The 26,148-nt window shown below is 43.1% G+C and overlaps 1 protein-coding gene across 2 annotated transcripts in view; it reads right to left on the bottom strand.

The window, feature by feature from the left end:
- The window catches only part of STARD3NL (STARD3 N-terminal like), a 35,360-nt gene extending 12,063 nt beyond the window's left edge, over positions 1–23,297 (bottom strand). For both annotated transcript variants that reach the window (XM_065628817.1, XM_065628818.1), the window contains exons 1-2: positions 23,210–23,297; positions 1,836–2,132 (exon numbers count right to left, since the gene is read on the bottom strand). In XM_065628817.1, coding sequence (XP_065484889.1) covers positions 1,836–2,060 — 225 coding nt within the window. In that variant the 5' untranslated portion in view covers positions 2,061–2,132; positions 23,210–23,297. The remainder of the gene's footprint in view (positions 1–1,835; positions 2,133–23,209) is intronic.
- Between the last annotated feature and the right edge of the window lie 2,851 nt (positions 23,298–26,148).

Raw genomic sequence — 26,148 nt, 5'->3', positions numbered from 1 at the left:
CAAGTTGTTGGGGCAGGAAGAAATGATTAAAAGTAAGGTCTGTTACGCAAATTCAGAGCATTTTATGTCTTATAAGGAGGATCAAAACAGCTGATCAAAAAGCCACCCAGAAACTTGCTCTAGCTAGTCACATTTTAGCAAACAGGAAACAAAACAGTAACTGAATTCATACTCCAGATCTTTTCCTTATCAGCATACACACACACACTTTGTTTCAAGAGCGCAAAAAAAGCCACTGTAAAAAACATAGAAGCTGCAACTATCAGACCATTCTCCCACAAATAACTAACGCCCAAGTTTAATTCTTTGCTTTGCAGGATTCAAAACTGCATCTTCCTTGGCAACTGTGTTCCTTTCCAATGGAAGGACTCACGATTTCCCTGTTCAAACTGGGTTAGTAAGAAAACAATTTAGGATGTACTGGGTCAGAGAGTAAGAGGAGCATATATCTGAGATGGGAGCGAAAAACCTTAGTGTCCATATCCTATTGTTTTTAATATTAAATAATTAAGCACTACATGAAATAGTTATGTAAAGCACTGGAAAATAACACCAACAGAAGGCTTTAATATTAAGTTTTACTATCGTCATCCTTTCAATGAAAGCAGGTACCAAAGCACGCCAGCAACATATCCTCACCATCTCAAAGCAATACAGTCTAGATACTTCCAAATGTCTCCCAACTATAGCGCTGGACAGTCTATGCACTACAACCCCAAATTTCTTCTATTTCTTCTCCTCTCCCACCCCTCTATGGTCACCTGACAAAAAAACCTCTCTAAATATAGCTTCCCCTTAGTTGCTCTACAGCATCAGGTGCGATCATCTGTTTCCAGCATAAATAAGGAAGATCAGCTTCCTCTCTGTCAAGCTGTTCACTGTGTGGCTGCATGAGCACTATGTTAACACAAAGATGAAGAGAGAACCATGACAGCCTTGATTTAAGGTTTGCTAGAACTGCCATGGAACCATTCCCTGAAGTGTTTAAAAATAAATTACACCTAAGCACACCGGATAACAGTGACAAAGGGAAAACAATACTTACAGGAACTCTGGCAGCAATTGTGAAGTCCAACTACTTATGTACCAGGAATGCACAGCCCTAACACAGTACTATTTGACTTACCAATGAATAAAACTTAATTTAAAAACCAAAACTAACCATGCATCAGATCCCAGATATCAAATTATGAAGTCTAATATTATGACTTCTGAAGACAAAGAACTGGTTTTCATTCTTGCTGACATACGTGTAAGTGTAAGACTCTCGTTTGTAATATGTTATCCTCAAAATAAAGCTTTTCAGAAAAAAAACCTGCTAGGATCTTGAGTTTCCTTAATGCTGCAGCATTCAAAACACCATGAGTTGGTAGCATTTTCTATAGGGAGTCTTGAATATTCTGAAAGTGCTAATATGAAAAATCTGTACTCTGAGTCCCTCACAAGAGAATCAAACCCAGACTCTGCTCCTCTTAGTTGAACAAGCTATTGAGAAACTGGCCTAAACAAAGAAATGCATCAGACACTATGCTGCTTTTCTGAGACAAGCTAACTTTACGTACCAGATACAACAGTTTTCCCACCTAGAGAGACAACAGAAGTCTATCCCCAAAATTACAGCATTCAGGCAAGCAAAGTCTGCTTTCTAAAATATAATCAGAAAGTGTATTTTTTACTGTATCAATGAACTACTTAAACAGTCAGCTCCTGAAACTTCATAATGTTGGATCAATAACCAAGGTTATAATTTGGGACAGAAAAGAGTAACTTAATAACCATTCCTGAAGTGAGTAATTAAATTAATAAAGTCTAAAGGCACTGAAAAGACAACTCACATTTAATTCTATTATCCACAGCAAGGTTATGAATAAGAGATCAAATGTAACAAACAGACAGAAAGTCCTTCTGACATCCGATATGCCTTTCTTCTCTCTGCCTTCATATGACTCAATCCTTGCCATCAGATGCGTTGGGTTGATGGAGGGGACATCCCGCAAGGGAGGACAGGATTCCACGCTGCTACTGTGAGCATTTTCTGCATCACGTGGCACACGATTCATCCTGGGTTTGCTTAGAGTGGTCTTCTTCCAGTTTCACCATCACTAGATGGCTGATCCATATAGGAAGAATGTCTAAACAAACAAACAAAACCAAAACACATTAGTCACCAAAATCCCAGAATTCCAGTGGGTACTTTCATCTTACCATCTAAGTTCTCTTTTTGCTAAATTGACAACTAAGATAATGTGGCAAGTAGGCTCTAAAAATTGTTTCTAAAATATATCCAGGCTATTCATCTCTCAAAGGATTTGTGAAACAAGAGAATTGATGTTCAATAGACTGGTGGGAATAAGAGAGCACTGTCTAGATTTAGAAGGCTCCATTCTCCATATTGTTAAGAGTGAGACCATTAAATGGGAATCAATAAAAAGCATGACACTGTGCATCTTTAAGGTTTACAATTCTGGTTTAAATACCATCAATAGGAAGCCAACTTAAAGGAAGTTCCACATACAATTCCTCAAAAATGGCAGTGTTAGTTACCAGCATATCCAGAGTTAACATAATTAAAAGATTAAATAGGCATTAAAAACCCTGCATAGTGTTATAATCATCCTATAAAACAAATAATTGCTCTATAGATAAATTCGGCTGCTACAACTTACATTGCCAGACAGGGTCTCTCTGAAAAAACTGTATGCAACCCAGTGGTTAAGGTGGTTAAATCCTAAATCTCTTCTAACTATAAGGCTTAAAAAAAAAAAAAAAAGAGTCAAATTTCTAATAAAAATGGAGCAGTTTCATGCATGATTCACTACATTACTCCATGAGAACCTTTTTTCCAATTAAAGCTTCTAGAAAGAGCTGACTAAGTGTCAAGGAAACGCACGAAAACTCTTAATTTTATGCAAAATACTAAGAAGATGAAGCTATACAACCTGCAATACAAATCATATCATCCAAGCTTCTCTAGTGTTGGGGCAATAACTTTTGAGATACAAGGACAAAACTTTGTCTCTTCCTGTGTGGGCTGTCTTTCAGTAAACCGCAAAACAGCAAGAGAAACCCTTCCCACTCTTCTATTCCTACAGTGTTTCAACTCCCAAATCTGCAAAATCACAGCCAGCCAAAGCACAACAGGGGATCTGTAACATGCCACCAGGCAAACACGAGGGTACAAAGACACAGGGGAAAAGGAAAGCTGGGGCAGGGAGCTGCCAGCGTACACACAGCACAGCTGAGGAAAGGGCAGGCCAGCTGGGGACAGCCAATGTCTAGGTCAAGTCACACATGCAGCCTTCGGGTAGCTCAAAGTCCACTTTTCTTGGGCAACGTCATGAGAACGGTAACAGACCCACACTGAACCAGAAACTACCTTGCCAGCTGAGTCTCTGCCTGCAGGGAACAGGTGATCCAAGGCAAACCACGCCGGCACCAATCACTGTCTCATTCTGGCATCTGGCTGTGGGCCAAACCAAGCACAAGGCCAAGCACAAGCACAGGCAGGCTCCTGCCTGGCAATCAACCCCAGGATGCTCCTGCCCATGGCTCTCCAAAGCCAACCCAAGGTATATGTCTTCTGGTTCTCTGTCATAAGCCATGGGACCAGGAAAGCTGGCAGGCCTTTTGCTGGACCTAATCTCCTTTAAAGAGGTGCTAGCAGTGTCCATGTGGCCAGAGAAATTTAAAAGTGGGAATATGAGGCAATCAGTTTCATCATTAACTGCAATTAAAAAAAAAAAAAAACAACAAGAATGGTTGTTCTGCACTCGTTTGTGTTTCAAGATCTGTTCAAGCAGATTTACAACTCAGCATCTTCATTACTTGTCATTGTCACTCTCTTGTTTGGCTAACTTTGGGTAAGACGTGTCAGGATTTGTGCAATGATTTTTCCCAGAAAGTACTAATCTCAACTCTGTAACATGTGCTCCCTCCCTTCCTCTGAGTGGTGCACAAATTAGAATTTATAAACACCATTAGACAAGTGGTCAAACTTTGAAGTTAAACAGAACTGGCATCACATTTCTACCTTAAAAAACAAACAAACAAAATAACATGTACAGCTATAGTACTGGAAGGACTCTAGGAACCTTCATACTAGGAACATGAATAGACACTTACTCCACATTAAGAATTCCAGTGAACCTGCTTCTCTCCAACTGTCCCAGATTGATAAACATTTTCAGTCAGAAACTGTTTTGCAATTACTTCTATAGCTCTATTTCAAATACCAGCCACTAAACCTTATTCTACAAATCACGTTTATCTGTTAGCTTTATAATATCCACCTTACCTAAAATGCCTGTCTACTTAAAACAAAACATCCTTTAACTATTCACTATCCAAAGGCATGTTTCAGTACAGTACTCATTAAAGTTGAATAGAAACATGGTTATCTCATAACGTTCTCTAGGAAAGACTACTCCATACCCAAAGATTCATGATGCTTCTTTGAAGAACAACATTTTGAAAACTGAGTAGAAGTCCTGAAGAACTGCCATTTATTCTATCCTCTCTTCCCCGGACAGAAATAGTACTGTCATTAATTTAATCAGTACCATCAGACTCACAGCTCTCTAGAACAGAAACGTTCAGTTCAGTTGGAAGTGACCAACAACTATCATCTAGCCCAACTGCCTGACTGCTTCAGGGTTGACTAAAAGTTAAAACATGGTACTAAGGGCATTGTCCAAATGCCTCTTAAAACACTGACAGGCATGGGGCATCGACCACCTCTGCAGGAAGCCTGAACAGAAAAACACTTTAATTTTGAAGAGAACAGGGCAAGGTGAAAAAAAAGTGAAAAACAAGAAAACAGAGGACCGCCTTTCCTAGCCCCTCCTCAGCCTGTTTCTAGAGAAGACATAGGGACTAAATCCAAATTTAAAGATTCCTAAACATCAGCATTATTTTTCAGGCAATACAATCCCCTGAAAGACCTCACCACCCTGACAGAGTACCCATGAGATTTGCTCACTGCTCACTCAGCACCCGATGGTGCCATGGGGAGCAGTGCTGGGCTTTTGGGTGCCCCGCAGAGGGAAGGAAGCTTTGGGTAGGCCTCCACCTTCTCCTTGGGAAGGAGGCTTTGAGTGGATTTGACATCTCAGGCTCACTTCAAGGAAGTACCAAACATTCGCAACTTGCACTGAAGTGGATAGATTGAACACAAAATCATCTCTAGCCAGTGGAAATCAACAGTGAGCACTTACGACTCTGTTCTTTCCTTTCCAAGAAAAGTGTTCTTAGTCAACTGGGCTGCTGAATTTGGACACTGAAAGTGCCTAACTGCCTTCCATTTAATTTCCACCTTGTGCTAGGTCACGCTGCCAGAATGACATTGTCCTTAGGAATATTTGTTCCAACAGTCTCACTCTTACAGATGTGGATGAAAAGGACAGATGGTCCCTGTGGGAAACATCAGGAGCAATAACCAGAGGGAGAACTCCAGAACGAAGCAAAGCAGGACATGTTCCCGTGCACCTGCTGCCTTTCCCGTCACACCAGCCACCCCAGCTCGACTTGCGAAAACAGGCAGTCGCAAAAACTAAGCCAGAGGAAGCAAAGCGCTCTTGCGCTTCATAAATTGGGGCTAATATTATCTATATTAGAGTGGCACTCGCATGATGTCAAACATGTTACTTGCTAATGAAATCTCCCTCTCTGGAAGATTTTTTTTAAGAGCAGAGGGAAATGTTGGATATTGTGAGTCCTGTCCCAGCCAGCCAAAAGCACCAGGCGAGGGTGGCCAAGCACAATACGTCTTTAAAGCTTCCTTTGTTATTCCTACAGCAGCTGCCTGGCCTGAAACACAGCTGTCAAAAGGCTTTAGAGGAGGAAAAAACATGTGGCATGTGCTTGGTCATGAACCTTGGGCCACCTGAACCTGAGGGTGTGAGCAGAATCATTGCACTCAAGTGCTGTAAACAGCATTTGCTTTGCACTGAAACCCCTCACTCACACTGAAGTGCACTGGTGTGTAACAGGCGCTCACAGCAAAACATTTGGAAGGAGATATAAACCCCAGACCAGGCCATCAATGGCCATGGTTGAAAAGCCAAGAAATTGTTAAAGAAAGCAAAAAGCCAAGTAATACCTGCACTTCCAAAAAATTTCCATCTACATTGGCTAAAAGACATGACTTTTTTTATTAATGTGGCAGTCAGTGCAATTATTGAGGAATTTGTTACTTCCAGTCTGGATTGTTGCTAGATACAGCACAGTACGGGAATGCAATTAGGACAGCTAGAGCTGATTGTTTCAGGATGTGCTCGTTCAGCATTCGTTTGCCTTGTGGGGCCCTTTGGATAACCCAAAGTGTGGTCTTAAAATGCACTGGCTATCTGTTTGTTTTCAGGTGTAACTCAAAACATAGATTTTTAGCTTAAAAATTCCATGTAGTCTGAAATCCTTGCTACTGACAGACTATTTTTTTTCCTCAAAGCCCTCTGGACAGGGGACACTCATGGCAAGGGAATTAATCTCTAGCCTCGCTCTGCCTGCTGATCCATCGGATCCACGTTTGGACACACGCAAGGGCCTGTCTTGTCACAATGAGCTTGAACTAAAATGTTGAGATTCTTTAACTGAACAGAAATAGCCTGGCAGCTTTCTGCACTCATTGCACCAGTTTTACAAACTGATTAATCCCAAACTGCATGCTAGAAGATTGTTTTCTGAAGTTTCTTTCATAATTTTAATTAAGTTCCTTTGTATCTGAATGACATAATCAGAAATGTCACCACACCAACATTCTGAGGTGGTTTCAGGTGGATGTACAAAAAGCAAAATCTCCAGTCCTTCTTTGCAGCTATCTTAAAAAGCACATAGGGCCTCTTAAAGGGAGGCAGTTGCCTTTTCGTGTCAGATGGACACCTGGCCGGCCACGTCCCTACCCATCTCAGCATTACCAGCAACAACCTTCCTCTTCACTGAACACCTGCAGAATTCATTTAAAAAATCATCAGAAACCTTTGTTCACGCTCCTGGAGAGTCAAGCATATCCCCCACAGACAGCAGTGCCACAAAATGCACCACACTGACCCACCAGCATTTTGTCTCTTGTAGCCTTTTCTGTGTCTGGGCTGATTTGGCACTTCAAAAAACTTCCAAAATGGAAGATCAGTTCATGTCAGCTGTAGATATTTTGCTCCCCAGGAGGCAGATGGCGATCTTGAAAATGAATGGACTGACACCACCAGCTTCATGTTCAGAACCCACCCACACAAACCATCCATTGCTCAACCAGCTGGTGGAGGGCAGAATCTGCTGGACGTGACTGTGTGGAGCTGGACTTCAGCAGGCTGCTCCCTTAACACATGTCTGAGGCCCCACGCTTCATGCTTTGAAGTCACCAAATGGATGAAACAATTAAGTTCATGGCCAGGTCTTTTGAAATTATATTGCAGAAAAACGTATCTAGGGATAGGCTCCCTGCCTTGCCCAAAAGATACATTCATTGGGAACATGACATTGTGGTTTTCATGACACCCATGAGCCAGGAAAAGCTCCATCTCAGGGTATAGTTCTACATTGCCCATACTCCCTCCCTAATGTACCCAGTATCAAGAATGGAAGTAAGGCTGGACTGGCAACAAATCCACACTGTATTTTTGCAAAAAAGAGACACCATTAGGTTGATTACTCCCCTGTCTTCTAGGAACAGGGACTGATTCGGGGCCAGCACCACAAAGGCATCCTCCAAAGGGTGCTGGGCGGAGGGGAGGCGGGCGGGGCTGCACATGGGGGCTCTGTCACCCCCATGTCACAATGCTAGCACCTGGCAACGCAGCAGTCACAATGCCCCGGGCAGCATCAAAAGGAGCAGCCTCCTGTGTCCACTGCCAGAGCTGGCCCGGGGGCAGCCCCAACACATCCCAGGGGAAGCACTTGAGGAGCTGCTGGAATCATAGGGCAGGGGCTGAGGGAGGAAGACCTTGCATGAGGCTGCTGGAGGTTCTCCACTACAGGACAATCTCCTGGCAGGGCCATTTTCCAAACTCGTCTGATGCATGGAAATCCTTTTCAGCTGGATAGTAGCAGCAAGACCGAGGGAATTCCTTCTTGAGGAGCACTGCAGAGCTCACCATCCGCATCCCCTGCGGAGCCAGGGGCAGTAGCTCTAAGAAGTGGGATACCCAGATGTTGCAAGGGGGCCCAGGGCTCTCACCCCCACCAGAAGGTACGTGCCTCCTTCCCACAAGGTGACAGAGCCAGAGCCGAAGATGGGACACGCTTAAGGGTTTGCAATGCCTTCTGTTAGTGCAGGGATGGAAAGCAACGACATCCAAATTATCCACAGCAAGTACTGCTAGGGAAAGGAGGAGGTAGGAACAGAAGGAGAGAAGACTTCAGCTGGAAGGGACCTACAATCATCATCTAGTCCAAATGCCTGACCACTTCAGGGCTGACCAAAAGTTAAAACACGGTATTAAGGGCATTGTCCAAATGCCTCTTTGACACTGACCGGGCATGGGGCATCGACCACTTCTCCGGGAACCCTGTTCCAGGCCTTGACCAGCCTCTTGGTAAAGAAAAGTTTCCTCTTGTCAAGTCCAAAGCTCCCCCGATGGATGCAGCTTTGAGCCGCTCCCACATCTCCAGCCATTGGCTACCGGGGAGAAGAGATCAGCAGCTCCCTCTCCAGTTTCCCTCCTTGGAAGCTGTAGAGAGCAATGAGGTGGCCTCTCAGCCTCCACCTCTCCAAACTAGACAAATCCCACGCCATCAGCATCCATGAACCAAAGAAGAAGCTCTTGCTCACAGTGTAGTTCTACAGCCCCCATACTCCCTCCCTCTCTGACCCAAGAGAAATCCCCTGCGTCAAGAAACCCTGCGTGAAGATCGACAGGCTAGAAATAGGGAACACAATGTCAGGTGGAGAACCATGAGTTTCTGGCACTGGTTGAACACATCAGAGTAGGAACATGCTCCTGGAGGCACGAATACTTCACAGCATGACTGGGAGCCACAAATATGATACAGGCAAAGGCATTCCGGTGTGTCAGCCAAGGCATTGCCATAGGTCAGCACTGGCCTGGACCACTAGGGACATTATCTTTCCTGAACCCGAGGAAGGAGAAAAGTCCATCCCAGATGAAAGCAAACCAAGGCTAAGTAGTTGGTTAGGAACATGGAGGGCCTACAGAAGAAGACAACGGCTACAAGGAGCAAGACAAAGCCTGAGAGGGCTGCCATGACTTTCAAGGAAGATAGCAAGGATGAAGGCCAAAGGAGGAAAAGAGCTGTCAAGCGCAAGCAAAGATAGGCTCAACAGCACAAAACCATTCCAGACTTCTTCCCAAGCAGACAACCTCACCGTAAATGACAGCGTAGCAGCACATGCCACTTGCTGCATTGGGAAGGAATGGCACAGGGACCGCCAGAGCCACCTTCCAAGCTTATCTGATGGATGGATGGACGGACAGACGGATGGAAAGCCCTTTCAGCTGGATAGCAGTGGCAAGACCAAGGGAATGATGCCTTCTTGAAGAGCACTGCAGAGCTCACCATCTTCATCCCATGCGCAGACAGGCTCAGGAGCCGTAAGAAACAGCAGGCAGAGGGGTTGCAAGGGGTTGCAGTGCTTTGGAGCACCCACTGGTGTCCCACCAGGCACAGGAAGGATTCTTGCCCCCAAGGTCCATCAGCTCAGAGGCATGTGGGCACTCTGGGAAGTCCCCGAGATGGCTCCAGCTCAAGGGAGGATAGGGCTTGGGCAGGTCCTGGGAGGCGTGAGCAGCCTGTGGGACAAGGAGCCAGGTCTGGCTCACATGCTCAGGGAACAGCCGATCGCCAGCACTGGGGTCAGGAAGGAATTTTTCCCCCCGGGGCAGATTGGCACTGGTCCCCGGGGGTTTTTTGCCTTCCTCTGCAGCATTGAGCGTGACCACTTTTCAGAGCTCCTCTGGGCCCTTTTGGCTCGGTTCCTGCCTGCTGCTCAAGCACCAGGAAGATGGCCTCTCGTGCCCTGCAGCTGGGGGGAGGAAGGCTTTTTTTTCCCCCCACGTGGGACACCAAGTGTCTCTGGGGGTTTTTTGCCTTCCTCTGCAGCATTGAGCATGGCCCACTTGCCGCGGCTTCTTTGGGCCACTTGGGCTGGGTGCCTGCTGCTCCACGAGGTGGCCCTAAACTTAGCTAGAACAGCCCACCTAAATCAGCATAGAACACCTCACCTAAACCAACCTTAAACAACTGAAAACAATTAACCTTCAAGAACCTAAACCAATCTACCTTAAAAAACTTCAAACAATCGGCCACAAACAACCTAAAAAGAACCTTAAACAACCTACAACAAATTACCTAAACCAACCTAAACCTAACAAAATAAACCAACCTAAACACCCTAAAACAAACCTACCTAAAACAAATGACCTAAACAATCCTACCTAAACCAACCTAAAACTACATCAACCAGCATCCTTTAACCAACCTTCAGCAACCTAAATCTAAGCAAGCTAAATAAATCTAAACCAAACCACCTAAAACAACCCTTCAACAATCTCAAACAACTTAAAACCCACCTAATAAAGCATAAAACCACCTGAAACAACCAAGCTGAACTAACCACCTAGACTAATCAAACAACATAAACAACCTGAACAAAATGACCTAAAGCAAATGACCTAAACCAAAATAAAACCACCGAAACCAACCCCAAACGACCCAGCTAAAAAACAATCTAAATCAACAACACTTCAACAAACAAGCTAAAACAGTCAAAAAAACCCCTACATGACCAAAACCCAACCAACAAACACCCTGCCCCACGCAGTGCCTCACTTGCATGTGTCTGCAGTCTTGGAAGCTTGACTACCCCAGCCAGCTTCTCCTACAAATGCACCTTGAGCTCGTTTGGAGCTTCTAGAAGGGGAGTGCAGCTACCGCATACCCTTCACCCATGAATGGTAGCCCTCCAACAGGGAAGCTCATCCTTTTTGAGTGACCGCCTAGCTTTGGGAAGGACACACATGGAGCAGGGAGGGAGCAAGGGGACACCTGCCTAGCCAGCCAGATCAGCCCAATCAACCCTGACCATCAATGGGGTGGCAGAGGTCACAGCCAGGTTGCTCTCACATCCAAACCAACCAAATACAACCTAAAACCAACCAAAACCATCCTAAACCAAATGACCTATACCATCTCAAATGACCATCCTAAACAATCCAGCCTAAACCAACCAGCCAACCTGCAACCATACAAAATTAAACAACTAAATAAAGAAACAAAATCCTGGTCCCACTTTTATTCTTTGTGGTATGTGTCCTTGAAAGTGTTTCTGGAACTAAAACTCCCCTGGCATTTCAGGGAAATAGTAGTCTTGTCGTTACTCAGTTCATGGTGAACAAATAGAACAGAAGAGTTCTGCTCTGTGATGCCTGGAGCTCTGCAGGACAAGCCCTGACTGAGCCCTGAGGGCTCCATCCAGGAGAGCCGCTCTCCGCAGGGCAGGGCCCAGGCCCAGCCAGGGACAGGGGCAGACACGAGACGGGCGCACACACCTACAACATGGCTCAGGCAGGGACCCAAGGCCCCAGGCTGAGCTGACACACGGCCCCTGGGCCCTTGGCATGAGACGGTGGCAGTGGGTGGGGGTTCCAGGGGAGGCCGGTCCCAGCCGCTGAGGCCTAGGAGTGCCCCCAGGACCCTGGCAGAAGTAGACTTGCACTGCTCTTGTGCTGTCCTGTAGACATGCATGGTTCGCAAGTTTGAAGACCGGGTATTGAGGTAGATGGACCTTCTCTCTGATGGAGTTCTGTTGTTCTCAGGCTCTGTTGTTTAAGCATGTTTCTGCACAGGAAACAGACCAGGCTTTTGTAAAAATGAGTACAAGGAGAAGAAAAAAAAAAAAAAAAGAAATCCCCAGGTAATGAACAGGTATTGCTCACCTCAAAAAGATTTGCAAACGTTTAGTTGAGGAGCTCATCCTGCTTCAGACCGAGGGTTGGATATTTCAGTCTGGTCAGTGTCAGAGATGTGGGGATTTGCCATCCTGTGGAAATCCAGCAGCTGAACTCTATGAACACAGAAGACTTCCAAAAACTGCACTTCACACTTGCTTCTTGCAAATTACTTCAGACAGTCCAATTATCTTAAGCTGATCCACAGCTCTCACCCCCATCAGAAGGTATGTGCCCCTTTCCCACAAGGCAATAAGAGCCAATGCTGAGGCTGGGACCTGGTTATGGGTATTCAATGCCTTCTGCTAGTGCAGAGGATAGTTCAGCTGGAAGGGACCTACAACAATCATCTAGTCCAAATGCCCGACCACTTCAAGGCTAACCAAAAGTTAAAGCATGGTATTAAGTGCATTGTCTGAACACTGACAGGCATGGGGCATCAACCACCTCTCCAGGAAGCCTGTTCCAAGGTTTGACCATCCTCTCAGGAAAGAAATATTTCCTCATGTCAAGTCTGAACCTCCCCAATGGATGCAGCTTTGAGCTATTCCCGCACGTCCAGGCACCGGGCACCAAGGAGAAGAGATCAGTGCCTCCCTCTCTATCTCCCCTCCTCAGAAGCTGTAGAGAACAATGAGGTCACCCCTCAGCCTCCTACTCTGCAAAGTAGACAAATCCTATGTCCTCAGCTGTTCTTCAGAGGACACATGCCTCCCAGCCCCTTCACCAGCTTTGGTGCTCTCCTCTGGATGCATTCAAGGACCTTCACATCCTCTTAAATTGTGGAGCCCAGAACTGCACACAACACTCAAAGGGAGGCAGCAATGCTAAATACAGCAGGATAATCACCTCTTTTAACCAGCTGGTTATGCTGTGTTTGATGCCCCCAGGATGTGGTTTGCCCTCTTGTCTGCCAGGGCACACACTGCTGACTCCTCTTGAGCCTCCTGGCAACCAGCACCCCCAGACCCCTTTCTGCAGGGCTGCTCTCCAGCCACTCCTCTCCCCATTTAGACTTGTGTCTGACATTACTCTATCCCAGCTGCGGAATCCAGAATTTGTTCTTATTACATGTTGTGCCACTGACGATCTTCCAGTGCTTCAATCTATTCAGATCCATTTGCAAGGCCTCTTGTCCCTCCAGAGATTCAACAGCACTTCCCAGTCTTGTATCATCAGCAAACTTGCTAATGGTGCATTCAGCTCCTGCATTCAAATCTCTGACAAACATATTGAGCAGATCTGGCCCTAGAATTGAGTCCTGAGGAACACCCCTGGTACTCAGCCACCAGCCAGATGTAACCTCATTCACTACAACCCTTTCAGCCCTGCCGTTCAGCCAGTTCTTCACCCAGTGCACCATGTACCTGCTCACTTCACAGCTGGATGACTTGTCCAGAAGGATGCTGTGAGGGACAGTATCAAAAACCTTACTAAAAGCCAGAAAAACTACATCCACTGCCTTCCCTTCAAGCAGGTGAAATGACAGAATTTATAAGCTCTCTTCAATGTCTAAGCATTTAAGAGGGAAATAAAAAGTCTGAGATGGGTATTCACATTGTTGTATTTGTGATATACTTTCTCCTCACTCCTCCTGACTTCAAGAGAATATTTTATCTTTTTTTCTTTTCTTCATAACTGCATACATTTTCACTCAACTCCTACCACTAAATTATTTAGCTAATTTAAGTTTTCTATACTGACCTATTTAAAGTCACAGACAACAGTTTTGGTTTTTGTTTTTTTTCCTGGAAAGAAGCAAAGTTTGTATATACTTAAAATCAATGTGTGTTTCATTTTCTTCTTTTTAACACTTGTTATAGCCATGACTCAGGCTTCCAAACAGAATTAAATTCCAAAACTTGTCCTAGTGAACTAAAGATTTTACTCTTATTAATATTACTAACTAGTTTAAGAAGTGAAAAGTAAAGGAGTCAATTAAAATTAGCAAAGTTAGGACTACGCTCCTTTCCTGCCCTCAAAGTCTAATGAGGTGTTTAATAATACATGGTGAGAGTTAGCTCATGATTTTCAGGTTACATTTACAATTAACACCATTATTTTTACTCACACTGTGAGAAGCAAACAGCATGCACTGCACACATCAGTTTTACATATATCTTAGAGATGCAGGATCAGAATGGTACTTCTCTTTTCTATCATTATACTATCCCTATTCTTCCATTGTATTCTCCTTGTCTTAAATCGTTTTCATGTTACTACGTTCATGTGTCACTCATGAGCACCAGCAATTTATTTTGCTTTTTTTCCTTCCAAGGAAAAAAACCATCAGAACTTATCTGAGAAGGAATAACAGAAATGATTTAAAAAAAAAAAAAAAAAAAGGAGGCTTATTCAAAGAGCTATCTACAGCTCAGCAAAAAATTGAAAGTGAGTGTCACAGGGAGGCAATTTTAGGATACGGCAACCCTGTTTTAGTTTAAAATATCAGAGAAACCGTATTTGCATAACATAACTACAGGCACACAAACATCATCACACTCGTTGAAACCTATTGAAAACCTAGAATACTTTCTATGTATGTTTCTGACAACACTAAGTAATTCCCAAGAATTCCAACCATAAATAGCTTTTCTGTGAAGGTTAGAAAAATAATCTGAAAGTATTTCTTTTCAGTGAGTAAAATAGGATTACTTGGCCAATACAGTGGCCAAGATGCTAAAGTATTGTAAAACCACAAGGTTTTCAGTACTAGAAGTTCTTCCTGATGAGAGAGCTGACACTGGGACAGTATTCATTCCTAACAAAACAAAAAAAAAATAAAGCACTTCTTTGCCAGAAAGGTTCCTCATATGGAGATAAATAAAACATGACAGTTTTTTACGTCTCCGTCTCCTTACCAAAAGATTTATTTTCTGATAAAAGGACTTGCATTACTGCTTACACTACCTGCTCATCTGTAGGAACATACTACATAGCCTAGTAAAAACAAAATTCCTTACAAGACCAGAGCTTAATACGGTAACTGGTATTATATTCCTAACGTTCAAATATTTAAGTTATACTTAAAGACAATTTCAGATCATTTTAACGTACATTGTGTAACATAAAAGACCATTATGTATAAGCATAACAAGCAACATAACACTTGCAGACAAAGAGTCTTCAATTTAGCAAGCTCTGAATCAGCAGCTTTTCAAGTGAGGAGGACCCTGGGCAGTACCCCCACCCCAGGCGGTACTCCATCCCAGACCCAGCGTGGGCAGTACCCACCACAGAGTGAATGGCCTGTCACCGATACTCCAGGATTTACCCTGTCAGCACAGTGAACTACGCCAGATCTGAGTTTACTGAACACATTATCTGGAAGCAACAAAAGACATCGGGGTCTGGGAACTAAGTGTCATACCCGTTTCCTCTCCAGCCATCATAAACTTCAACTTCATTCTTTATCTAGGCATAGACACAGGTTGCTCTAGCCATCACCTTGAACAGAATACATAACTGTAAAGACTGCTTTGGTACTCCATATATACACTGAGAATATCTGGTATGAACCTCTATTAACCTGCAGAAGTATTAGCAAAATTCCCTCAGTGTGTTTTCTGACAGTGCCAGCATAAACCTAGATTAAGAGCCAACACAGATAAATCCAAATTCTATGAAGATGAGGTAATGCTGACTATAAATTCAGGGGGGCACAACAATCCCAAGAGCTGGAGACTGCCTCCAAAGCTTACCCAGACACATTTTTTGTACTGTTCTCTACTATAAATGAACCAGAAACATTCTGTTGACACTCTCTCCTTCTTCTGTTTATATAACTGAAAGAACTGATTTTCATGAAATCCGCTTGTATAGTAGTGAACGCATTACTAGTGACCTCGCGATAGCCGTTGCTCACTTTCCTGAAGGGCAGTTAAATCCTTTCCAAGCTGCACTCATTCTATCTCTAGCTATAACACATCATTGTCTCAGAAGCATTTTAAGGTTTCGGTGCCTTTAAAATACTTCTCAGCTAGTCCAAAGTAATGTGCTGTTCAAAACAAATGTCCCTTTTTAAACATGAGGGAATATTAAAAAAAATAAACAAACAGCATACATTTGAGGAAACACACCACCTTAATTCCAAAGTTGATTCAGTTACTTGATATTATAACCTGACCTTGAAAGTACAGGATTTGGAAAATGGAAATATGTCCAGATGCACTTCCATCTTGCAAATCTGTGTTTTAGCTAAACAAGAACCAATATTATAAAGCCCTCACATTTCACTACCACAGAACAGTCGTCTAGAGACTGGTCAAACACTGTCTACTACCTCCTGCACATGGACACGAGCAGCATAACCAGAATAAAAAGACAAATTCATATAAAACCTGGCCGACATGAACCAGGCACAGTTACAGAAAACTGAGAAAATGAAAACTCAATAATTTGTGTAGCCACAGAAATGTTGGTTGAAAGGGGCCTTTGGAGGTCACCTAGTCCAAGCTCCTCCCAAAAGCCCGACCAGCACTGGACTTGACCAGTGCTGATGCTTGATCAGTTGAGGCTCTCAACAGCTGAGTCTTGAAAACCTTTTAGTGAAGAAAGAGCTTCATAGAATTGTTTAAGTTGGAAAAGTCCAGCCGCTAACCTAGCACTGTCAAGTCCACCACTAAACTATGTCCCTAAGCACCATGTCTGTACCTCCAGGGATGATGACTCAGCCACTGCCCTGGGCAGCCTCTAACAGTTTCTCTAGGCGACATGTGCTGCACCAACTCCCACAGAGAGTTTTCCTATGGTTCAACCTAAGTCTCGCAAGCTGCCCCTTGTTTTGCTGCCTGCTGCTACTGAGATGAGTTTGGCTCCATCAGTCACTGCTTTAATACTCAAGCTCAGCTGCACGTAGTGGTTAGCCAAAATTCAGGCATGAAAGGAAGCCATAAAAATCCAACCAAACAAAAAAACCAAACAAAAACCCCCAACAACCAACACACAAACAAACAAACCAACCCACCCACAAGCAAAACAAAAAACAAAGGAAAAAACCAAAAACCCACAACAAACCACACCACATAGACTTGCCACAGAAAAAAAATCGACCTGCTATAATTTTAAGGCAAAGACTTGTCGGGAGATCTTACTGGCAATAACTCTGATAACCAGCAATACTCAGAGGTTTACAGGACTACCTGAAGATACCTATCTGACATATACTAGTAGTCTTTAGAGTCATGAGAAGTTGCCTAATGAGTGATGTATCATGTAGTTTATAACCCTGCTTACTCCATAACATATTAGATCAGAGGCACAGCATCTGAATCCTGTATTAGATTAAACAAAAAAACCTGATGCTGTACTTATTCAAATTGATCCAACTTATCTGTTTGCCTATTAATTACTTTACAGCACATTGGGGAACTTTAAGACTACCCTGCATCCTTTCTCTATGCATGTTCTTCTTCCAGTTAAAGCACAGAGTCCACAAAAATACTTCGGTTTTATATCTCTGGTTCTAAAATAGAGAGGCAGAAATTTTTAAACTACATAAATAGGTACACTATGGTACTGAACAAGCAAATAGGTACACCATGGTACTGGACATATCTAGTCAAAACTAAAATCTACTGAAAAATATAGAACTACAAAATAACCAACTACAAGCTAAAAGAACAGCAGTTAACATTTGGAAAGGAGACTGAAATAGGAAAGATACGCCATTTTCATTGATATGTGACATTCTAGTTAACTTTCAGGTCATATTATGTCATCAGAAGGCCCAAACATAGAATGACCACTTACAGAATTAAAAGCAATCCAGTCAAATCAATATTAAGTGGGTTGTGTCTCAGGAGCAGGCACAACTTAAAACTCATAGCTGCACACTGCACCAAGAGGCCCAGGTTCTGAATAGTGAGACAAATTAGTATGAACCAATATGAAGTTCCCAAAGACCACCTGAAGAAGCCTAATGCTAAAAAAATTGTACCATAGATAGCAATTCTGGTAACTGTTAAGTCCAAAGAAAGTTTCCCCTCAACTCAAGTCTGTCCTTTGTTGTTCCTGACTTGCACAGCATTGTATCTCCTTTACATTCCATTTGTCTTCTGTGGCTCCCTTCCTGTCCTCTTTAGCTTTATTCTCATGAAATTCCTGCAAACTAGTAAAGCACACCTTCCTACTCTGTCTGTAGGATATGGTAAATGAGCTCCACAATGCCTGCTCCAACATTTATTTCAACAGAGATTTCATCTAGTTACACAGTTAAAGATACACCTTATCTTATACTCTGTCCTCTGAGTTCCTAGCTAGTTATTTGTCGGGGAAAAAAAAAAAAAAAAAGGCATTTAGATAGTGTTTTATTCAGTGGGCACTGAAGACTTTAATCAAAATAAGACTGAAAAATTGAAACTCATGCACGCCCACAAAATTCCCCAAACACAAGCACAAGATGCTGTATATAACTTTCTGGCAACACTCTAGATTTTCAATTAAGCAATGTAGCAGGAATTACAAGTTACAAATATGGGAAACATTTAAAGACTGGAAAGACTTCCCATCAGAGGGGCAGGGCAAGACTTATCAGCATATAGAACTCCTTACAAAGAGTTTGGCTTTCTCTGAGTGTTCAGAACTAAGGTAGCTCTGCTTGACCCTGAAATAGCAGCTCTTACCTATCTCTCAGGCCAAAAGAACGTTTCTCATCTAACACACAAGATGAATACACAAAATATACTTGAGTACAGCTTATACGGCATACAAATTACTCTTATATTTATAATGCATATCTGGTTTCATGCCAATGAGCCCTGAAATAATTTATCACCAAGATTTTGAAAGATACGCCATAAAGCGCATGGCTAGATGTCAGACAAGAACAAAGCAAAAAGAGCCATTATCTTGCCTTGGTTACAAAGTAAGCGGAAACAAAAGTATTTATGCTTTTGCTAGCAAATTAATGTTATTTTGTTTTGCCTACTTCCTATTATTTATTTCTCATGGGTTTTAAATTTTGGTTTCTACAAAGTGATTACACAACTTAATTCTAAAGTCATGCTGTTTACTTGAGTAAGAACTGCATTTGAAAGACATTTAGATAACTTCTCCCTGAAAAAAAAAATTAAACCCACCACACCAGTTTTGGGTGGGTTTTTTTGTGGTTGTTTTTTTGGTTTGTTTTGTTTTTTCTTTGAGAAAGATGTTTCCCCAATTTCCTATGCTCTAATGGTAACCTAACAAAACAGGGCAGTTGCACACATACCACATTCATACTGAAAAATACTTTTCTCAGAACATTGGAAGGTGGTGCTGACGCATTCATGACACAATTTGCAAGCTAAAAGGAGAAAGAAAGTCAAACTTTTGTGTCAGTAGGACATCCCAAGAGTGAGACTCACAGATTCACAAAGTCAAATCAAAGTGCTCTAACCTTGGACTAATTTTTCCCTGCAGCTGAAGAAGCCCTGCTACTAAGCAGTGTCCTGCAGAACTCTGCTGTCCTTTCACAATCACTTCACTTCTTGTTCTACAAGAGCTGAGAAAACAGCAGAGTAAACCACTTGCAAATGTGGTATAAGCATTGCCTTACTTTTCTCTCCATTGCCTCTTTCCCCTCTGGGTTCCTTAACAGCATATCCCAGACTCTTTACTTCTAAAATAAGCACATATGATTTTGTGCCTACATATAAGTAAACTCAAACCTGACACAGGGAAGAGCATACGAAAGAACAGCTCTGCAGAGTTAAATCAAATTGACTTCGAAAATATACTCTATACTGAATTCATGACACACTTGAAAACACACTTGCCAGAACTCAAAATGTGTGGAATTCAGCTTTTGTTTGATCAAGAGTGTGATCTTAAGTATGCAACAATATTCTAAGAAAAATGCTAAAAACTAACATAGAAAAAAGATGCACCATAACACATTCCGAAGGTTTGCCTCAGATCTCAGCTGCACTCAAGATATTTAACCACGGCAAACTACAAAACTGAAGTGCGTGCATTTTATCAGTTACATCCTTAGAACACACAAAGAAGTATCTCAATTACAGAATTGATGATATATTATCTCATTTTAGACCAATACATTCCAATTGATAGTATTCAGTTATTTAATTAATTACCAAAACTATTTTCTTAAAAATAAACCACCTCTTTTTTGGTTTAGATGTTCTAGTCTGGTCTTGCCAAAGACCTGAAACTACGTCAGGATTTTAAGGTTAAATGCAATCAGTTCCCCATATTAACATATGTATACAGTATTTTTGTATGTTTTATGTATATGTACAGCCAGTAACATGCAATAGCCACATGCAATTAAAAAAAAAAAAAGATGCTGTAGGTCAAATAAACCTTTTAGGTATCAAAAGCATATACATTTTGTCACATCGGCATTTCTCTAAATACAAAATATAATTCCTTAAAGAGACCAAACATCTTACTGGTTGCCCTGAACATCAAGCATGAAACTGGTTTATTACATAGGATACTCACACACCTTTGTTTGTTTTCTCCAATTCAACAACAAACATATGCCCCAGGACTGTTAGCCAGATACTACTTGGACAAGAAAAGCTCTTATTTTGCTGGCACAGAATTGCAGGACTCTTCCTGAAATATGTCAGTCATTTTATGTATTAGTGGGAAATGCTCAGCATTCCGTCACCCCCTCAAAAACTATTCAACAAAACGGTGCAGAAGTTTTCTCCAGGCAAACTAAAGCTCCAGAAATTCTTTAGAGCTCTTAAGAAATACAGTATTTTAAGAAACTGACATCCGTTTTAGAAAACAAGATAAACTTCTGTAAGATTTCTCATGCTTAACTCCGATTTTGTAGGTCTTGAATATCCTTCAAAACAAAAGTATCAGGTTTTACATATTACCTACATTTTTCTCCTTACAAGGCTTACAGCATACTGTAAGGGAATGATTACCCAGTCCAAGCAGCAGCAAATTCTAGCAAAGAACTACATCTGAACCTTCAGCATAAAATATTTATTCTGACATACCTCCACATAATTCATCTATTTTTTCTGTCAGTGCTAGACAGAAATTAACTCCTGATGTCTGAAGTGATGCTGTTTCAGGGCTTCAGCTGATGACCTAGTAGCTGATCTTAACATGAAAAGTGTGATGTCATTACAAGATATTAATTTCATTCATTACTAAGATTATTATTTTTTTCAATCTTCAATTTTCAATCTTACTCCTAGATGAATTTAACATACTGAGGCAGAGAGGTAATATACCAGTTGTCTTTCAACATGATCACTAAGGATTTCAAATTAAGAACAGATTTTTAGCAGACAGAGTTAAATTAGAGAACATTTAACAAGGAATACATCTATGATCCTTTAAAATAACTCAGTTGAGTTGCTGGATGCTGCTATCTAACCACGCAAAATCAGAGTTTCTGCTGTCACGAGTGTGATTTACCATTACATCACCAACCTCTTCTGCAAAAGCACTGATAATATTGTGCTAGCTAACTTAATTCACTGAACCAAATCCATTAATCCTGCTTACCAGAAATTAGGTTTAGGCCTGTAAAACTTTTCAACAAATACAGTTATTAAAACCTATCTTTAACTCGGATGGTCAGTTTAAAATGGTAAAGTCTCAATACATTCACATGAATCAAGGCCTAGAACAACTGTGCTAAAGTCATGGCTAAACACTTGAGAATTTATGAAAATTAGAACACATCACATCAAGAAAACCACGTTCTAGCCCCCAAATGCACCAAAAAGAATGCCTAATCCATCTGAACTAAGAGTTCAGCAATTCACAAATTTCAGCATTGTTAAAAAGGTCAAATATTTCCTTCCTGACATACCAAGTTTATAAGAACAACATTCATCCTGAAAAAGTCTAACACGCAAATAACAGCAAGTATTTGAAGTTAAGGATCTGTGTCATAAGAGGAACGCTGGCGCATATGGCCCTTAACACCATCAGCAAACAAACAAAAACCCAATTACTCTGCATCTGGCCCACTTAAAACTGCAAAGCTGGTGAAAAACATCTACTAAAAAAATAACCCTATTGGCTTATAAATAGAAATGAGCCTTCTTGCAATGCTGGATTGACTAACAATCCCCCAAAACACTGGGATTTCCTGAGCAAAATCATAGCTCAACAATTAATGCTCAACACAATCCTACATCACATTATAAAAGCTGGGATGACAAATACGCATAATAAAATGTGCAGAAATACTGTGATGACCTTATACCTCTAAGCACAATAATATGATTTAAAAACAAAAATAAAGAAAACCCAACAACAACAAACAACCAAACAACAACAACAAAAACAACAACAAAACCTCTTTCTCCAAGTTTACTATTTCTGGTGAATATTCTCCAAGTCAAAGTCAATCATTGTATCTACTTACACCTAACCACCACAAAATTGGGAAGGGACTCAAAGTTAGCACTTCATCAATGAGTAACTTCAACTGCTAGTGCAGATCAAACCGCTGCAAGCTTAACCAGTTCACTCTGCTGACACACCAGTGTAACCCTTGAGACACACGTAAAATGTTACACCTCAGGAATAAATGACCCACTTTTAATTCGGATGCTAAAATCGCGCAGTGCCTCCCCGAAGTTGCTTCAATTCAGTCCAACGCTAAAATTAAACCTCAGCATAACATTTTCCCCTGATGGAAAACGGAGGTTTTGCACGCCCTGGTTTGTTCACACCGTTATCAGCAGGACAAACAAGTCACTGTACCTCCGTTAAGATGTATTTGCTGAACTGGGGTCTGAGACAGAGGGAAAAAGCAATCCGCCCCCAGCCTTCAGGTCCGCCAGCAGAGGGAGACATGCGGGAGGCCGGGGCGCGGGAGAGGCAGCACACGCAGCTCTGCCGCTGAGCATCCCCCAGCACCCCTCTTCCCGGAGAGGGGACCCCCGCCCCGCCCGGCCTCCTCCCGGCACGTCACCTCCTCCTTCTTCTTCTTTCTCCTCCTCCTCCTCTCTCCGCCCCCACCAAGCGCCGTTTCTCGCCCTCCCGCACCAGCAGGGCAGCGAGTGCGGTACCGGGTAGGGGGGACAAAGCCGTCCTAAGGGAGCGGGCCGCCCCTTCCCCTCCCCAGGGAGAGCGGGAGGGAGGGGAAAGGAGCGGAACGGAAGGGGGAGCGGGGCCGCGCGCTGCCCCCGCGCCCGCACGGGCCGCCCTCGCGCCTCTCCCCTCAGCCGCGGCCTCCTCGCCGGGGCGGCGGCTCCGGCTGGAGGCGCGGCCAGGCCGCCCGTCCGACAGCAACGCGCCTCGCATCCCTCTCGGCGTTTTCCCGCCCTTCGCCCCTTCCCCTCGCTTCTCGCTGCCGGGCGAGGAGCGACACCGACGCTTACCCCAGGCTCACCGCTCCAGCCGAGGGCGAGGACCCGCACCGCGGCCAGGAACCGCCGCAGGCCCCGGGGACTGACGGGGCGGGGCCCGGCGCGGAAGGGGGCGGGGCAATGCGCCGTGGGGGGCGGGGCCATGCGCCGTAAGGGGCGTGGCCATGTGCCATAAAGGGAGCGGCCGTGCACCGTAGGGGGCGTGGCATGTTCCGGGGGCGGGGTTTAGCCCACCCCCCCCCTCCGTGGCGCGGCGGAGCGTGATTTTGAACTTAATTAAAGGGAGAGGGACGCGCCGCGGTGCCACCGCGGGGGTCCCGGTACCGCCCCGCCGCTGTCGCTGCCGCAGCCTGGCCGCGGTGTGAGGCCTGAGCGGACGAGCAGCGCTGGGGGCTGAGGGTGGGGGGGTGCGGATGGGCCACGCGTGGCCATGTGCCTTGTGGGTGGGGGCTCATCTCTTTAAATGTGAGCACCACTCCGAATTGTAATGAGCAGTGAGGCTGAGTATCTGTCCTTGGCCTAAGTTCTGCTTAAGCTCCTGTGTCTTGTCATATCAAAGTCCCTCTACAGAGATTAGCACCAGAAAATCGGAGCGTGATTGGCATCGTGGTGAAACTATGACAGAAACTCGACTAACCAGCCACTTAAGAAAACCGTCCTTTTCTTTGAAGAAGTAGGGTCCTCGTCCTTATCAAAGTCCAAAGCTTGGCAAATGCTTGTATATGTCATAAGGTTTACCTGCAGTTCAGTGTTGCAGGCTAGATCCAAGATATATATCTCTTGTAACAAGAAATGAACAGCGATACTCTGCTCTGCTGTACCTATCAAGACATACAGGGAAAAGAAGAGCAAAATAAAATTCATTACAGCTATTACATTACAGCGGGGAAATGGAGGAAGACAGGTTAAAGGAGAGATCTACAAAAACAGGGGGCATCTATCCAGCTAGTGGACACCCACCCTGCCCTGCCTGGTTCTGCAGGACCCCAGTGCATCTTCAGGGAGGTGACTGCATAGCAGCTACAGGAAGGTGATGCTGACTGCTGAGGTGCTCAACCTGGAGTCAACACACAGCTGAAAAACAAGTGCCCTAAGCATTTAATAGAATAAAAAAACATTCTGGTGAATGATAGCTGAGGTGAATCCCTTCACTCTTATTCCACAAACCCAGAGCTTGCAATAAAATGCCCTGTCCACTACTGCGTCTTGTTAATGGGAAGGAGTTCCTTTATCTGTGAGGAAAATCTTGCAAGATCTTTTTTTTTGGCTAATCGTTTTTTCTTAATCAAAGTCAGTAAACACACAATCACTTTTATGCTTTTTGCCCATGTTAGTTTATTTTTATTATCTTGTTTGTTTGGTTTTGGTTTTGTTTTTGTTTGTCAGAGTTACTGTGCTAAAGATCACCTTGAGCTTTCAGGCATGCAGCTATGTTTTGGGTTTATTGTTACTTTTCATACAAATGCAAAGAGGAAGACTTTTGAATCTCAGTGGCAGCATGTAGTTGAATTTCTTGTCCTCAAATAGTTTTGATACAGGTTGTTTAACACATTGCAAAACAAAAGCAGCTGCCCTCTGTCACTGCATACGTTGAAATAAATTTATCTTGAAATAAAGTGTGGTTGATGTTTAGCTGAACAGATTAGGAGCATTATTTGTGAAAACACATGAAAAGCCACTGTTATACAGGCCTGATGAGTGGTTATCAAACTATAAAAAAGCCCAGTGTTACATCTTGAAAATACAGCCAAGTTCAATAAATATAGACTAGCTTTCAGCTAGCTAAAGCCTATGCAGGCTGTGTGTAACCATTAATGTCGCAAGTCAAGCAGAACTCCCAATATTCCTGCAGATTACTAATGGAATAAATTGGTATAAACCAATAAAGACACATCATAGTCATAACCAGCTGAGACTCAGGCCTGGTAACCTTACATATTCACGGAACCAGACAGCTGGCTAGTTAATTGTAGAAAAGAGATCTGGCTGCAAGGAAAGGACTATGTAGAAGGTGATTAGTTTGTAGCTTCAGAATGGCTATTCTGTTTGGTATTTATAGCAAAAAAACCTCAAACCTAATTTCCTGAAAGTGTAGAAGTAATGTAAAGTAGCACTGAGATCAACAGAAAAAGCATCTTCTTTAAAATATTCATCTCAGTTAGTGCAACTTGTCTCTCTCCTCAAGCTTCTTGTCCTGTTGACAGCTCTTGTAGACTACTGGTGAGAACTGGGAGAGGTTAAGCTATACAGAGGTGGAGAGCTAGGGAAAGGGGTGGTTGGCTTTAAGGGAAAGGCATGAGGCAACTATGGAAGGCAGGGTGAAAAGGGCTCTTGGATCAGATCTAGGAGAGAGGACAAATCTCTGTCTTAAGAGAAAAAATTCATGTCTGAGGACTTGTCAGATTACTATTTGAGTCTGTTCCTCCTCCTAGGTGGCCTATCTTCTCTCTTCTGCTACATTGGGCAAAATACTACATTACAGAATCTTATTGAGGAGAAAGCAGCATTTGTTCTGCTTTTCCTGTTCTTCAGGGTACATGGAGGTGATCCTGATGGGTGAAGAACTGTTTCAGTTCCTGCCGCAAGGAGTCAAAGACATCACGTCTTGCATTATTCAAGGAAATTCAAGTAAGGTTTGTTGAAAAGACTTTACTAAAAATAGTTAGCAATTAAAGTGCTTAGCACAATATGCTAAGGCTATGTTTTCAAAGCTACTGAAATTCTGAGAACCAAAATACCTTCTTGTGTATCACACACAGTATCATTACTGAATGCCTTAATTTCAGATCATCCTAGTGAGTTAAATAACACCTTAATTTTGAGAGCTGATAACCAACCTCTGCTTTTGGATAACAATTTGAGAGATTTATGGATTTATATTCAGAAACCACTCAGGTAACTTTGGACAGATTAAATTATACAGAAATTTGCGTTGAAAGTCCTTATTTATG

The sequence above is a fragment of the Caloenas nicobarica genome, chromosome 2 (assembly GCF_036013445.1).
Source record: "Caloenas nicobarica isolate bCalNic1 chromosome 2, bCalNic1.hap1, whole genome shotgun sequence".
NCBI classification, from domain to species: domain Eukaryota; kingdom Metazoa; phylum Chordata; class Aves; order Columbiformes; family Columbidae; genus Caloenas; species Caloenas nicobarica.
Note: the sequence above shows the minus strand (reverse complement) of the source record. Positions and strands in the feature narration are given on the sequence as shown.